Source organism: Lacerta agilis, chromosome 12 (genome assembly GCF_009819535.1).
Source record: "Lacerta agilis isolate rLacAgi1 chromosome 12, rLacAgi1.pri, whole genome shotgun sequence".
Classification (NCBI taxonomy): domain Eukaryota; kingdom Metazoa; phylum Chordata; class Lepidosauria; order Squamata; family Lacertidae; genus Lacerta; species Lacerta agilis.
This window is the reverse complement of record NC_046323.1, coordinates 38,570,632-38,586,949: the sequence shown is the minus strand read 5'-3', so window position 1 is coordinate 38,586,949 and position 16,318 is coordinate 38,570,632. Positions and strand designations below refer to the sequence as shown.

The following is a 16,318-nucleotide window of genomic DNA, read 5'->3' as shown; positions in this document are numbered from 1 at the left end:
TGCTTTTCTCCCTAGGCGTGACTGTATTCTAACTATATATTTGTACTTTGATTTTTTTTTATGGCGCCATCAAGAACTCGGATATTTTCAAGGTGGAGTTGGACTCTCCAACGTTAATAATAAATACGTGCGGAACAAAATATTGTATAATACAAAGAGAGAGAAGAGGGAGAGAAGAAAGAAAGAAAGAAAATGTATTGTTTGTAATAGGAATACCCTTTAAGATATTAGTGGTTGTGACTAATTAGGGGGTGGGGGTGGTTTGGCTTGGTGTAAAGCAGTGTTTTTCAACCACTGTTCCGCGGCACACTAGTGTGCCGCGAGATGTTGCCTGGTGTGCCGTGGGAAAAATTGAAAAATTACTTTATATATAGTCAATATAGGCACAGAGTTAAATTTTTTGACATTTTCTAATGGTGGTGTGCCTCATGATTTTTTTCATGAAACAAGTGTGCCTTTGCCCAAAAAAGGTTGAAAAACACTGGTGTAAAGTACTAGAGAAACTGCCCTTCGTGTATTGAAGGAGGGTATTGACATAACTGGGTTTTTATTAAGTTATGCCTGCTACTAAACATTGGCCTTTTTTATTCGCCAGTAAGCTGCTTTTTGGTCACTCACCTCAAAGCATTCTTTATATAAAGGTTCCTAAGGAGTATACCTCATCTAGGTGTCGTGCTCTTCTTTTGAGAAGGTGCATTTGGGAGACATTTTGTAATTTTTGGCATTTTTCTAGGCGATTTTTTTTTTTTTTTTGCACACGGTGGGAAATCTTTTTTGTTTTGTATTGATCTGTGTTGGTGGCGCTGTGGTGCTCCTAAACAATTTATGTTCGTTTCACCAAGAAAAGGTGGGGGGAAAGGTGGGGCAAGATGTGATCTATTGTATCATTTCCTCTTTTCTTCCAACAAAATACAGCCTATCATACTCTCTCTCTCTGTGTGTGTGTGTGTGTGTACAAATATAGATAGATAGATAGATAAAATATTAAAATCCATTTACGTGAAGTACAGTGTACACCATAACAGACATGTCGTCACAGTCCTTTGTTGTTTTGTGAGACTAGAGCCAGGGTTTGGATTTTTCCCCCTTGCTTAAAAAAAAATCTTGAGGTATGTGAACAATTATGCCATTCTTTAATAATTTTTATCCCTTCTTCAGGATTATTTCTCAGTGGCTGAAAACTGTGTGTTTGTGTGTGTGTGTAGTAGGTTCATGTATGTCTATATAATTTTATTGTGTTATATATTCATTATGCGATAGTATTTTTCATAATTGCTGGTACAGCCTTAGAAGCCCTAATTCATTTCCCCTGATTTAAAAGATTAAAAAAGCATTGCTAGATGAACTACAAATTAGGATTGGCCAATTTCTTTCAACTCCTGCAAAATATTTTAGGAATATTCAGATTTATTTGTATCAACATGGAAATTAACCAGTGCAAGACACATATGGCATAAAGCTTCTTATAAATTTCCAAGTAGTTTTCAAACTATTTTAAGTGTTTGTGTATATATCACATATTAAGAATACAAATATATAGTATCCCCTGCAAAAATCTTTATTGTTCTTATGTAAACAAAAAGTGGTTACTGTGATGCAAAGATGGCTGGGAAGATGTAGTTCCACATGTCAAAATCATGAAATAAATGGCATTATCTTATAAATGCATGGTTTTGAAATGATTAAAAATATATTAGAATACGCAACAGGTTAGGGAATCTACTAAAGTATTGTAAAGGAATGTTTTAATTTTCTTTCTTTAGGAATTCTTGAAGCTAGTACTCTGAACTTTGTATTAGAAATTTAGGTATGGAATTCTTTGGCACACACATTTAAACACAATAATCATAGAGGACATTGCTTTTGTATGTGTGTCTGTTGTACCACAGATATTTATAACATACACCTCAAGGGAATGTGTTCTTTCTTACCCTTGAAAGAAATCTCTTTACAAGGAGTTTGATGCTGCAGAATGTATCTGAAGGTTTCTGAGTAAATTTGCTTAATAAAGAAGAGGAAGGCAATTTAGTTGGGTAAATAGCTTTTTTTATAAAATCTACAGTTGAGCATATAAGTAAAAATTGTATCAGTTATGGGCAGATTAGCAACAGAAAATGCTTTCACTAGCTATGGGCCCTACTGTGTAACAGCAATGGTTGCCTGAAAAGGCCAATCATGGATGTACTCTTACAGATCTAGGAATGCAACTCATGCAGCCTCCATCTCAATAAGATGTGGCAGTGCAGCACATGATTGCACCGTACAGTGCTACAGACACCTTGATACATGGGTGCATTCTATGCACAGCTGTTGTGAAACAAGAGGCATATGAATGTACCATGGCTGGAAGTCGCAGAACAGCTGTTATCTGTTTATAAGTAGAGATGACTTCTTAGTCCTTTCTGCATTCTGATAGGAAAGTATTCACATCCATTTGCTCACAGTTGCACTATATGTAATAAAGTGGAATTTTGCTGTTTGTTATACTTCTGTTCCTCCAAGGAACTCAGAGCAGTATATGGGGAAGGTCCATGTTTGTGGCAGAACATATGCTTTGCATGTGTAAAGGTCTGAGATTCATTCCTTGCTACTTCCATTTAAACATTCTCAGTTAAAAGGACTAGGAAATACCTTAACCCCAGATTTGGGTCACTCTAGTGTGGTACTAGAAGGACAGATCCTGAAGTTGAGGCTCCAGTACTTTGGCCACCTCATGAGAAGAGAAGACTCCCTGGAAAAGACCCTGATGTTGGGAAAGATGGAGGGCACAAGGAGAAGGGGACGACAGAGGATGAGATGGTTGGACAGTGTTCTCGAAGCTACTAACATGAGTTTGGCCAAACTGCGAGAGGCAGTGAAGGATAGGCGTGCCTGGTGTGCTCTGGTCCATGGGGTCACGAAGAGTCGGACACGACTGAACGACTGAACAACAACAAGTGTGGTACTGGCCATTTAAATCAAATGTTGCCAGGTTGTTCTCCAGTTCATCCATGGGTATACATCTTAAATATTATCCTCCAATAAGTGGTCCCTCTGCAGATATTGGCGCGATGGGTCAGTGCATTTGGCTGTTAACCAGAAGTCTGGTGGTTAGAACCCACCCAGGGACAGCTGTTGGCAGGATTCTTGCATTGCTGGGTGTTGGACTAGATGACACTCAGGTTCCCTTCCAACTCTACAGTTCTATGATTCTATGATGCATTTCTATACCCCCTTTTAGGTGTAATTTGCTGGTGCCAAGTGGCATGAGTTGTGTGCTAAATTAGATTTACTTGCCACTGTAGCTGGGAGGGAAATCTTATTATATATGCAATTAATACATTTGTGCATTTTAATAGTATCTATTTAGATTACTGTAAGTCAACCTTGCAAATAAGCCCACAGAAGTTACCACCCTGCACCATTTTGTTGAACCTATAGGAAGCATGGATTCAAACCTCTGTTGAACTATGGAGCTGACTGAGTGCCCTTAGGTGAGCCACTTTCCCTCTGCCTGCCTAACTTCAGAGGGTTGTTGTGAAGTTAAAATTGTGCTCTTGACCTTCTTGGAGGAAGCAGATAATATATAATAAATAAATACTTGTGGTTGTTTTGTGGCACCCTGATGGCGTATAGATGGAAGGAAGCCCAACTCTCACAGTTTACACATCATTTTTGACTTGGTTGCCTGTTACCAATTATTCGTTGCCACAGACAATCAATTTACATTGACTCTGTCTACTACTGGCCATGTGCTAGGTTCTTGACAGAATATAACGGACATGGTGCCAATGCTAGTGAAGTCAATAATGAAGGGAGTTTTCAGTATGACAATGAGTAGTGAGATTGGGGTAAGGGAGATTCCTAAGGCAATGCAAGAGCTGATATGATGCTAGGCAGTTCAGGAAAAAAAGAGTTTAAGGAGTTTATAATAGATGAGGTGGGCACTCTTTCTTCACCATAGGAAACATGACAGAAAGTATGAGTGGTAGCTTCAAAATGATAATGCAAGGACCCCTGAGTGAATGACTTTATGCAGCGCAAAGCAACAATAGAGACCATATAACAAAAGACAGAGAAGTGGCAACCTAGAGGAAACTTGACAGCTTAATCAAAGCATGCTGATTTAAGACTCTGAGCAAAGAGGTGACCTTGTGAATAGTTATGGAGAATACTAGCTTAATGAAGATATTCTGAATTATGTGGAGATATTGCAGGAGGTAAGACCAGGAAGGAGAGGTTTCAGCATTTTTGCTTGTTTAGTGGCAGGGCTTTGCCTTTCCATTTGAATAACCACAAACAGCCAGTACACATCTAGGGTTATGGAGTAAAGCTTGTGATCAGTAGATGTGACTATTTTGAGACAAATTTGAACCCTGCTACTTTAGCTCTTAGAAAATAAGCCCTGAGCCAAGACATGAATGAGTGATATCTATGAATAGTTGAAGATCATGTGCTTAGTCTAAGACAGGCATAGGCAAACTCGGCCCTCCAGATGTTTTGGGACTGTGGTCAGGAATGATGGGAGTTGTAGTCCCAAAACATCTGGAGGGCTGAGTTTGCCTATGTCTGGTCTAAGATACTAAGTTTGTTTTTGCTCATCTAAAAACATATAACCCTATATAAAACTACCATGCTTTTTCCACATCACTCAGCTGGTACAAAGATAAACTTACACTTGCTACTGTTTCTGTAGATGAACTAGTTCTGGATAATGATGAGTATGTAAGGTCTGAATCTATGCAAGTAACTTTCAAGTAATGGTTATGTTGATAAAACACACATTTTGCATCTGTTCTGAGGCGTGGAACAGAAAGTGGCAAGGAAAAGAGTATCTTATCCTGTCCTAAGCTTGACAGTGGTTAGTCCCAGGTATTTCAGAGTAAGTGCAGACTTACTTGCAGGAGATGAAGAAAAGGTAAATTACAAGAGGCTTCACCCTTGTCTATCCTTTCTCAGGATTTAGCAGCCAGAGGATCACGTGGTACCCAGGGCATTGGTTTGCATCCCATGGTCATCTTGACTAATGATACTGGGTAATTTAACTGAGTAGCTCATAGTTAGGTTACAAGAATAAGATATATTGCAGGTCTGTTTGCATTCATCCCATTAATGTGTCTCTATTATAACATGCTGTACTATTATGTTTCTAAGCTGAAGAGCCTTGCTGTGCAATCCTACATGTTGTCTACTTACTACTAACCTATACTGTGTTCATTGGGATTTACTTCCAGGTAAACGTATATAGGATTGCAGACTTAGACTTTCTATGCACAGAGACTATTCTGTATCCATACTGTAGGCACACCTCTACTTCTCTAGGCCGTAGGTCTTCAGCCAGTGGGTAAGGACCATAGGTGGGTCGTAGCAAAGTTGTTGCTGCCGTATTGGATTCCATCTAAGGCTGACTAGACCAAAGGAGCAGTACAACTGGGATCTGAGCTAGGACATGATGAGACACTTATTTTATCATTTTTCATGAGGGCTGCAATGTGGCAGGAGAAAGGCATGAACCATTTTAAAATAAGATACATATTTCTGGCCAACCACATGTCCCACCTTTCTATATCTATGCCTCTAGTGAGGGACCTCTGTATATGGCAGGGGCACTCTGTTCACTTTCTAGTCTATTTTTATGGCTTTCTAGACTACTCCTACAATTTACTTCTCAGCTAAGATTAAGTGTAGAAAACTGCTTTTCATTTGGAATTACTGCTATGGTGAATTGCCATTTTAGGATTAATAATGTGCATTATTAATTATAACTTAAAAGTGAAAATGTGAAATTGGGTCCCATGTTATAGATTGGGAGTCAGAGGTAGATCTTGCATTTTAAGGCCATTGCTCTAGGCTGCTCGGGTGAGTGTCTATACACACACACACACACACACACACACACAAGCACACATGCAGAAATGGGTGGAGGAGAGAAACAGCGCTCTCTTGAACTCTGAGCTTTTGTGACTATAGTGTCGTATGCAGTAAGGAAATGTTTCCCCAGTAAATTTAACTTCATGCCTATCAACACTGTGTTATGTGAGATCATTCTATGACACTTTCTAGTCAGCTTCTGCTTAACTACCTTGAATAATTTTGTATAGTCTTTAAGATGGCTGCAAATGTAGAAGGAAAATAACCCATCTGTTCACATTCAAAGGACCTCAAGTGCTTGTGTGTGTTTTTAGGTTAAATGAGTTAAAATAAAAGAGTGGAATGCTTTGATATTTTTAATTGCAGGTAATCTTGCAGGTAATCAAGTACTGTGTAAGGAGCTTGATTAGATTTTCTTCTTCCATATTTCCATTAACTACAGCATCTTGTGGAGCAATGTAGATAAATGCACTGCACATTCTGATTGTTTTTTAAAGGACAATTTTGTATCACCACTGCAAGACATTAGAAAACTTACAAAGCAGAAAATCTTGCTGGTTCATGGAGCCTGTGACTTGTACTGTAGTGCTATTAGTCCATTGATTTTGACTTAGAAATTGGTTGCCTGCCCATAAGCCACTCTTGTCCTTCTTCCTACCATTCCACCTGGACAGCACACTATTCTTTGCTATTAAAAATCCATGTTATGTAGAAATTCTGAATAAAGCAAGGAACATATTTATACAAAATAATCATTTTTTAGTGATAATAATAATACCAGGCTTCCTGGGTAAATAACTAGGAGTAGGATGGGATGTAGAAAAATAAAAAGCTCTAGATATCCTCCTTTTCCACACAGCTCTGTTTGCAGTGTCCCTTTGTGATGTATTTTCAGGAGTGTTAATATTTGAAGACATAATACATTTTTCAAGCTCCTGCCATACATGCAAGTGACCTAATTCTTGAAATTGATTGAGCACCCATTATAATGAATTCATGTGAAAATTGGGCCAACTAATTGGGAAGTAAACAAGGGAAAGCTAGGAGACAGAATACTTGTTTACAAAAAACCCTTAATGAACTGGTTACTGGTACTTTGTGAGAAACTGAGTAATATTTCCCTAAGCGGTTTAATTCCATCTATGGCCATGTTCTTAGATGACAGCAGGAATATAATGATTCAGTATTCTTTCATATCATTTCAGCTAACCTTAAGAAAAAGGAAATGACAAGGTAGGAGGAAGAAGGGTTGACCTCTTACATTGATTATGGTGTTGATATTCTCAATTCCTGGTTGGATGAATACATTTTCATTCAACCAAGGTTTGAGTTAGTTATGTAACAGATGTCCAGAGAGGTTATCCAGACATAGCATAAGCTCATTTTAAGGCTCAATATGGATGCAAAACATCCACACATTTTTGTTTCCTATCCTCCCTACCTACTTTTTGTTTCCTCATCTCCTTCACTCCTTCTAATAGTAAACTCAGTGGGTAAATGTTATCAGAGATGAGTCCAAATTGGAGCCTTTGAGAAACAACAGGGATGTATTGGCATGCTCTGGAGAACCACAGGGGATAATTTTAAGGGGGTAGCCTAAGGGAGTGACTTCCATCCTCAAAAAAATCATCCTTAAGAGAACTGAGCCTACACAGTAGTACCACTGAATGTTGCTTATCTCTGAGCAAAGCAAAGGAATTGAATGGAGTGTCCTGGGAGAGGGCATAGCAGGCTGTCTGGAACCCTGATGGAGACGCCACAGCATGTTGTTGTAAGTCCCTTGCAAACTCTACAACGTCCTTTCCTTTTTTTACTTCAACCTAAACTTACCATATTATAGCCAGTGGTCTTATCCCCATCTTGTATAAAAATAGGCCATTGGCTCAGACCAAAACTCCAGCTAATCTGGCATTTTCTCAATAGCAGCCAATCAGAGACTGCCAGGAATCTCAACAGCAGGGCATGAAGTCAATAGCTATCCTCTATTTGGTCTCAGCAGTTTGTATTCAGAGAGATGGCCTTTGAACATGGGGAGTCAATTTAGCTTTTGTGGTTAATACTCATTGATAGACTATCCTCTCTGATTTTCTCTAATCCTTTTTAAAAGCCATCGAAGGTAGTAGCCATTGCCACTTGTTGTAATAACTTAATGCTGTAAAATTAATACAAATCTTGCAAGAGAGGTAATAATCTTTACAAGCCTACATCTCTGATTATATGACATAATATGTCTTGTGTATAACTTTCTGTTCAGTAACAGCAACAGCATTTGAATAACCCTAGAACTTGCTTTCCTAGCATTTCTGCATACATACAGTATATCTGCAGTCTTTTGGTCCTGCCTTGCAAATCCTGTTCCTTTTCATTTCAGTGTTTCTGAGCTCATTTATCTTCCTTCCCTTATTTTGATCATATTCTGCCTAGCATAGTGTAAATACTATTATATCCCAGGGCACATGGTCTTAGGCACAGGAACTTTGCTGAAGCAAAGCAGATCTGAGTCTACTCAGTTTGGATAAGAGACCACCCAAGATCCTACAAACCTTTTCAGCAGGGGGCCGGTCCACTGTCCCTCAGACCTTGTGGGGGGCCGGACTATATTTTGAAAAAAAATATGAACAAATTCCTATGCACCACAAATAACCCAGAGATGCATTTTAAATAAAAGAACACATTCTACTCATGTAAAAACATGCTGATTCCCGGACCGTCCGTGGGCCACATTTAGAAGGCGATTGAGCCGCATCCGGCCCCTGGGCCTTAGTTTGCATCACCTTGAGTTCCTTGATGGAAGAAGGGTGGGTTAGAAATGTACTAAATGAGAGGTTCTGCTGGGCAGCTTCATGCTCTTTTTACTATAAAATGGGATTGAAACAAGATGTGTCAGATTGTATGTCGATACAGTGTTTACATTTGGAAATTGTGTTAAGTATGTGTCAAGATTTTCAGTCTGTTTTTGAAGAAAGAAGTGTTGGCCTTAGTTGGCAAGACAGTGTATTTGTATGTATGACCCAATTCACAGCCACATCATAATACAATTGTATACAAAAAGCAGTCATTTCATTAAAGTACCGCATTTTTCGCGCCATAAGGCACACCGGACCATAGGGCGCACCTCGTTTTTAGAGGAGGAAACAAGATTGTTTTTCTTGTTTCCCTCCTCTAAAAGCCCTGTTTTTTTGAGGAGCAGCTAAAAGTTTTGCAGCTTTTTTTGCAAAGGGGGAAAAGCCCTGTTTTTTTGAGGAGCAGCTAAAAGTTTTGCAGCTTTTTTGCAAAGGGGGAAAAGCCCTGTTTTTATGGGGTTCAACTCACATTCCTGCAGCTTCTAAAGGAAAGGGAGCCTTTTCTACAGTTTCCAGACAGATAATCTAATGAGCCAGTCACATGTCGCTGGGGAAACAAACAACCTCCCTCTGAAGCACATTCAACAAAGGAGGCCTGGGCAAGGGGGCGGGGCTGAAAGGGAGCCGGGACTCTTATCTCTCTCTCGATCTCTTGCTGATCAGCTGCTGAGCGGTTCCTTTCAACACCCCCTTTTCTCTTTGTAAAATAAAAAGCATGATCCTCTTTTGGCCCTTGGGCAATTCGGCTCCATGGACCACCATTCGCTCCATAAGACACACAGATATTTCCACTTACTTTTTAGGAGGGAAAAAGTGTGACTTATGGAGCGAAAAATTGGGTACATTCCAGCTTTTTGCTGCAACTTAAAAACACATAAGTCAAAAGGCAAGGCAGTACCATTTTGACATGATGTACTACTACCAAAATAATGCTTTGGAAATTCTTCCATCTTGCTGTCATCATGTGCAAAGGAGAACAGCTTTTAAATTTATAAATCTATTTTTATGTGGAGAGCATGCTATGTGCAGTGTAGTAACCCCTCTCCCCAATATATAGACTTCCCCCTCCTCTATATAACAAATCATTGTGTCAAATAAAACATGAAAAAAGGAAAAAGAAACACAGGAACACTTGGCAACTATAAAATTCTTATTTTACAGATAGCTAGCTGCACCATGCAGTGCACTGGAGCTGACTGCATGGAACGGCACAGCATACTCCAAGGGGGAAGGATCAGGGTACAAATGCACTAACTGGTAGTGGGCTCCATGCTATGGTACAAAAATAGGCTTCTGAAGTTCTTTGGTGGGAAACCTGACTATGAACAGGAACCTACGGTTCTGAAAAGGATACTGCAGCTTCAGTGTGTGCCCAAGATGCAGATGCACCAACTGGATGGAAACTGTTTGTTGGGTGGAGTGATGCACATCACAGGAATCAAGCAGTTCTGGTGATAATGTTTAATGTCTTTATTATAGAAGAACTGCACTACTCTCAGGTCCTTGGGCAAGTCACATGTGTTTGGGGAACAGGAGTAGGGAGGAATAATACCTCCCTCTATGGACCCAGCAACACAATCAGATAGAACAGAAGGTGTTTGGCACCGGGATTGCACAGGAATAATTACATCTGGACTTGATGTAGAAAATGGTATGAAGGCTGGCTGTACTGGAAAGTGTGATGCAGGTACAGGGCTGCTGATTGAAGCTAAATGTTCAGTAGTGGAGGAAAAGGCCAAAGGTGCATTAGGGTGAACAATGGTGCTTGAGATGGCTAGGTTCACCATAGCCTCCTGGAAGTAACCATATAGAGGAAATTCTTCTGAACCAGCCACTTAAGCCTCCAAGGAGCTGCTGTACACAGGAACTTCTGAAGATTATGAACCAGCTGCCCCAACAAAGCTTGCAGTAGATTCTGCTTGACTAAACGTATCTGGAGATTCATGGCTTAGATCTTCCATTGCCTTGCTCTTCATCTTCATTGGAGGAAAGCTGACCTGGCTCTTCAAATGGGAATGCACTTGGTGATCACCTTGTCATACAACCTCTTGCAGGAGCTGGAGCTGCTGCACCTTCATTGCAATCATTATCAAAAGCAGGAAAAGTTTTCAGGTCTTCTTTGGCTTCACAGAAAGTGGCGGCTTCTTCCAAGTCCTGAAGTGCTTTGCTATCCCTGGTTTGACTCTCCAAACCAGGGTCCTCTACACTGCAAGCATCTATGATTGTACCTGTGTGATTTGGGTGTTCCATATTTCCTGCCAGGGTGCTGTGGCTGGTAATGCTCAAAAGGAATTTGAGTGTAAGAAAATAGGGATGCCCAACCTAAAGCAATGTATTGTTGTTGCCAGGAAAGAAAGCAAGGAGGGCCCATGTTCTATGTTCTTTGGAATAATCTCTGTTGTCTCACATCTCTACCTCCTCTTAAAAAGGGGCCCCCACCCAATGCGGGAGCTTGTTGTAATGGCTGCAATTTCTCCACCAATACAATCAGCTTCTTCCCTAGATCCTCATGGAAGACGGTGACATTATGGTCCTCCCCCAATGTCTTGTATATATGTGTGATGGTATTTCACACCAGACTCCAGGCGTGCCTGGCATGCGTCTCCTAAGTTGTATTGATGTCCTGCGAATGTTATGTGCTGCACTTTAGAAGTTCTTTATGATCACTCAATAATACATCATAATCTATGTTGCAATAGATTGTTAGGTCCAGCATTGTTAGAACTTTGTGTAGAAAGGGGCTGTTTGTAGCCTCCGAATGCTGCTCGGAAAAAGCATTGGGGGGACTCATTCTATCCCTAGCTATGCACTCACTCATAACCGCCTTAACCGCTCGGGACAGCTATGAGTGTAGTGCCTGTACATACGCCTAGCCCAAGAAAGAGCAGCAGAGACACTCTAAGGAAGAGCTAGAGAGAGAATCCATGCCGTGTAGCATTTGCTTATAATCCACAAAACAGACTCGCAGAGTTACCTGTACTTTGAGCTGCAGTCCTATGCTCAGTTATTTGAGAGCAAATCCCACTGAACTCTGTTAAATTTCTTCTTTTGAGCAAACATGCACAGGATTGTGCTGAAAGAGTTTAGCCTCCCACTGGAGAAAATGTGCAATGTGCGAAGTAATAAGAATTTCTCAAAAAAAAAAAAAAAAAAAACTGTTGCTTGCTAAGACAGAAATTTTATATATTATTTGATTGAACTCCCAAGTAGATATTAATAGTACCAGATTGTAATTTAGCAATTGCAATTGAGAGCCAGTGTGGTGTAGTGGTTAAGAGCGGTAGACTCGTAATCTGGGGAACCGGGTTCGCGTCTCCACTCCTCCACATGCAGCTGCTGGGTGAACTTGGGCTAGTCACACTTCTCTGAAGTCTCTCAGCCCCACTCACCTCACAGAGTGTTTGTTGTGGGGGAGGAAGGGAAAGGAGAATGTTAGCCGCTTTGAGACTCCTTCGGGTAGTGATAAAGCGGGATATCAAATCCAAACTCTTCTCTTCTTCTTCTAGCAAAAAGTGAGGGGGCATGACTTTTGTATTTTGTGATGTTATTAAAGCATATGAAAAGCCATTTTTTCATAAAGCACTTGCTGAATTTATGACTTAAATATGTGCCAGATAAACCCTGTTAGAGATTTCCCCTTCCCAATAGTTTCTCTTCCATCACTGGTGTTATTCATGGATAATTTATATGCATCATTTGGCGCAGTTCACCCCCACAGAGTGATAGTAGAACTTCCCCTCCCAAGAATATGTATTCTGTACATGCAGCTTCTCCTTAAAGCAAAGGTGCTGAGGTCTCCAAATGCTCCAATTCTGCAGTACAGTCATACCTTGGAAGTCAAACAGAAACTGTTCCGGAATTCCATTCAACTTCCAAAATGTTTGGAAACCAAAGCATGGCTTCTGATTGGCTGCAGGAAGCTCCTGCAGCCAATTGAAATTCCTGTCAGACGTTTGGCTTCCAAAAATAGTTTGCAAACTGGAACAGTCACTTCTGGGTTTGCAGCGTTCAGGAGCCAAAACATTTGAGAACTACTGTAAGCTGTTCAAAAACTAAGGTAAGACTGTATTCCTGTTTGCTGTGGTCTTGCAATCCATGCAGAAAATGTTTCAGTGCAAATGACTGCAGAATGTAATTGGAGGCTCCAGATCAAATGTGAAAAAAGAGAGTATTCAAGTAAGTTCTGAAAACAAACCAGTGGGTCCTGATAGGTGACCATCCTAAAGCATCCCCCCAAATCTGTTCAACCTGTTGAACGGGTTTTATTTATTGCACTTCGAACGATAGCTGGTAGCTTGCATATGAAGAAATCACATGGCTATTAGTACATTGTAGTCTTGCGCAGATAGATAGATAGGGGTTGTGTTTTATACCACTTGGCCTTCATGTCTTCCTAGTGTCTTCTAAAAACATTTAGTATTTATGCCTAGTTTTCTGTTAATTTACTGTATCTGACCTTTGCCCTCACAGCATTTAAGGGTCTACAATGACTATTGCTTAAGTTGTAAAGTTGTTTCTAGTGTGTTACAATAAATACCAAATTCCTCAGGCCAGTATGAGATAGATTCCCCTTCTCCAACCCCAACAGAATGTCCAAAACTCAGAAGGAAATGTAAAGTTTTGCAAAAGTTGGGAAAGGAAGATACTGCAAATATTTACTATTACAGCCATCCAAACTGCTTTTTAATTACGAAAGCTGCAAAGAAGCACAGACTCTGTTCTGTTCATAGCAGCTTCTCCCCATCTTGCCTCCTTTCCTGGCTGGCTGATTTAGGGAAAAAGGCTAGTGGTCCTTGGTTTTCACAACTACTAGGCTGCTACTGTTTCAGGTGCACTATGATGAAAGATGTCCCCAATAACAGAACATTCCTACACATAGAAAGTTAGGGTGTTGAAGAGAAGACTAGACGGAAGCAAATCTCATTGGCACCTTTGCATGCTTTATCTACGTTTGGGAAATTACGTTTTTGAAGTGTGCAATGCAGCTGCATTTTTTCCAGCCTAAAACTACTTAAAAGTATGCTACTGTTAAGTGAGAGATGCAGCAGCTACTTCTAGGCAGCTGTGTGAGAATCCCATGCACTCACTTGTCAAAACCTGTGACAGCTAGCCAATTGGGGGTGGCCGAAGGAAGAATAAGTTTAAAATGTAGCCACATTCAAAACGCTTAAGAAGTGCTGCTGTATAATTTGATGCAGTTAGTAGCGCATATATATATATGTGTGTGTGTGTGTATTTATTTTACAGTCAAGCCATTAAAAAGCAAGGGCTTCAATGTTGTTAACATGGAAGGTGGCGGCAAATTTTTCCAAGGTGTTGTATGCATCTCATTCATCCCTGGTGCATTCTTTAAAATGTGCATGTGTGGTGAACAAAAAATTTAGGGAAATGGTTTAAGTTCAAAATTTCAGACGAAACGTTCCAAATAACTGTGTATAATATGCACATCCATCCCAATTCCGAGTCAATTCTATAGAATTTTTTGATGTCACAGAGCCCCGGTCTTCCAGAGTAAAGAACAAAGTGACTCGGTGGAGTGTGTGTAGAGAAATTATGGTTTAGCGACAATACAGGGGAGGCGGGTTTTTATTTTTTAGCCCGGGCCCTGTAGCCGAAATAATTGCAGAGAAATTGTGTGTTGTGCCCTTTTGCTCCTGGCCGGGAGCCCGTGCCTCGCCGTGTGCCATGCCGCCCTCAGCGCGGAGCAGCCCGCCCGGTGCCGAGGGGAAGCTCTTCGCCTCCTTAACGCCTCGCTGGGGTTGAGGCATCCCCGGCCGCCTCGTGCCTTCTTCCAGGCGTCGGCGCCGTCCCTCCCCTTTCCCCAGCGTGGTGCGAGGGATCTCCTGCGTGCGGCTGGGTCGGCTTCTGTGCTGCTGCTGCATCACAATGAAGGAGACTCCCGAGCAGTGACAGCTTTTGGGAACGAAGACGGGACCACCTTCTTCATCATCACCGAGCAGAAGCAGTAAAAAAAGTGGGGGGGGGGGAAACCCGAGCGCTCCCGCTCGTTCGCCTCCGTGCCCGCGCCGCGCGCCCCTTCTCTCCCCCCCCCCGGCAGCGCCGTGCCCGCGCCTTTGCGCGATGCAGTGTGGGAATGGCTGTGGCGCTGGGGTTGGCTGAAAGAGGCGGCCAGTCGAGGTTTAATGTCCGCCATGTTGGCCGTGGCGTATTGAGCAGAGCCGGAGCGGCGGAGAAGAGAAATCGGCGCCCTAGCCTAGCCGCGCCAGCCGGCGCCGCTGGGACCCGCCTCGGAGCGAGCCCCGCCCCGCCGCGGGAGCCCCGGTCCCTCCATGAGAGCGCTCGGCGGGGTCCGGCTCTCAGCTCGGAGCGCTCTCGCTGCCTCCCCCCCCTCAGCTGGAGCAGCAGCCGCCATAGCAGTCGCAGCCGCCGACGACTAACATGAGCAAACTGTCGTTTCGGGCCCGGGCGCTGGACGCGTCTAAGCCGCTTCCCGTCTTCCGCTGCGAGGACTTGCCCGACCTAGCCGAGTATGCCTCCATCAACCGGGCCGTGCCGCAGATGCCCACGGGCATGGAGAAGGAAGAGGAGTCGGTACGTGAGAGACCCCCTCCCATCCCTGCTCCGGCCGGGCCCCGCCATCGCCCCACACCCGGGCCCCCACCATCGCCTCTGCGCAAGCACAAAATGGCCGCCATTTTCTCCCCGCTTCCTCCCGCTTCCCTCCCCCCGGGTGTGCGGGGGGGGGTAGGGAAGAGGGCGACGTTAGTCCCTCAACAGCCCCGTCGCCTTCCCTCCGGGAGCCCCCACCCCACCCGGCTGAGGCTCGTTTTCGCTTTAGGCTGGAGCGCCGAGGCCTCCGGCTCTGCTCCCTTCAGCCCCCCGAAAGGCACAAAGGGGGTCACGTGACGCGGCGGCCAGCCGCCATTTTGTTGTGCTTCGACTTTGCTGGGCTGGGCCTTGTGCAGCAGGCAGCTGTGCGAGAGAGCGCGAGCCTCGGCGGCGGCGCGAGACGGACTAGGTGGAAGTGCCGCCGTCCGGTCGCTAGGTGGCGTCTTTGCGTTTGCAATAAGCCGGGATAGCACAAGCGGGGGCGGGGAAAGGTGCGAGGAAGTTGCGGCTGTCCATGTGTGTTCGCAGCGTGTTTCTCTGGCTTCGCTAGTAGCGTGGCCGAGGCTGCATGTAAAGCACTAGAACCGCGCCAGAGAGTTTATTTCAGTTGGAATATTGCTTTGCTTAGCTTGGCCTGGCCTGGCCTGGTAGCGTAGCGCAGAATCTTAACCCGGCAGCGAAGCTTAAGGGAAACAGACCTTGCCCCCTGCACATTCTTCTTTAGGCTGGGGTTTAACATGTACTTGTTTAGTGACATGATTTGTTAATTGAAAAGTGGTGCAGAAAGCAAGCTCCGCAATACAGAAGTTGGTGTATTCTAAGTGAAGATCTACAGTATTTTGATTGTACGGCCTTTCCAAATAAAAGTGATTTGATTATTACCACTAGAAGAACCATCTTTCATCTCGTTGATAGAATAGCAGTTAAATATGAAGCACGATCTTCCCTGTTTGCTCTGAATAAATTTATTCATGCTTTGAAGTCTGTTACAGTATACAGCTACGGTTTTAGTATTAGATTCATAAATCAGTGGTTAGGAGTCGCAACACTATTCT

The 16,318-nt window shown here is 42.8% G+C and overlaps 1 protein-coding gene across 4 annotated transcripts in view; it reads left to right on the top strand.

The window, feature by feature from the left end:
* The window catches only part of EPC1 (enhancer of polycomb homolog 1), a 54,289-nt gene that overhangs the window by 1,413 nt on the left and 36,558 nt on the right, over positions 1 to 16,318 (top strand). Inside the window, exon 1 of one of the 4 annotated variants that reach the window (XM_033165622.1) lies at positions 14,719 to 15,245. The exons of 2 other annotated variants lie outside the window; for them this stretch is intronic. In XM_033165622.1, coding sequence (XP_033021513.1) covers positions 15,093 to 15,245 — 153 coding nt within the window. In that variant the 5' untranslated portion in view covers positions 14,719 to 15,092. Of the gene's footprint in view, positions 1 to 14,718; positions 15,246 to 16,318 lie in introns of those variants that run through there. One more of the 4 variants, XM_033165619.1, reaches the window with a different exon arrangement.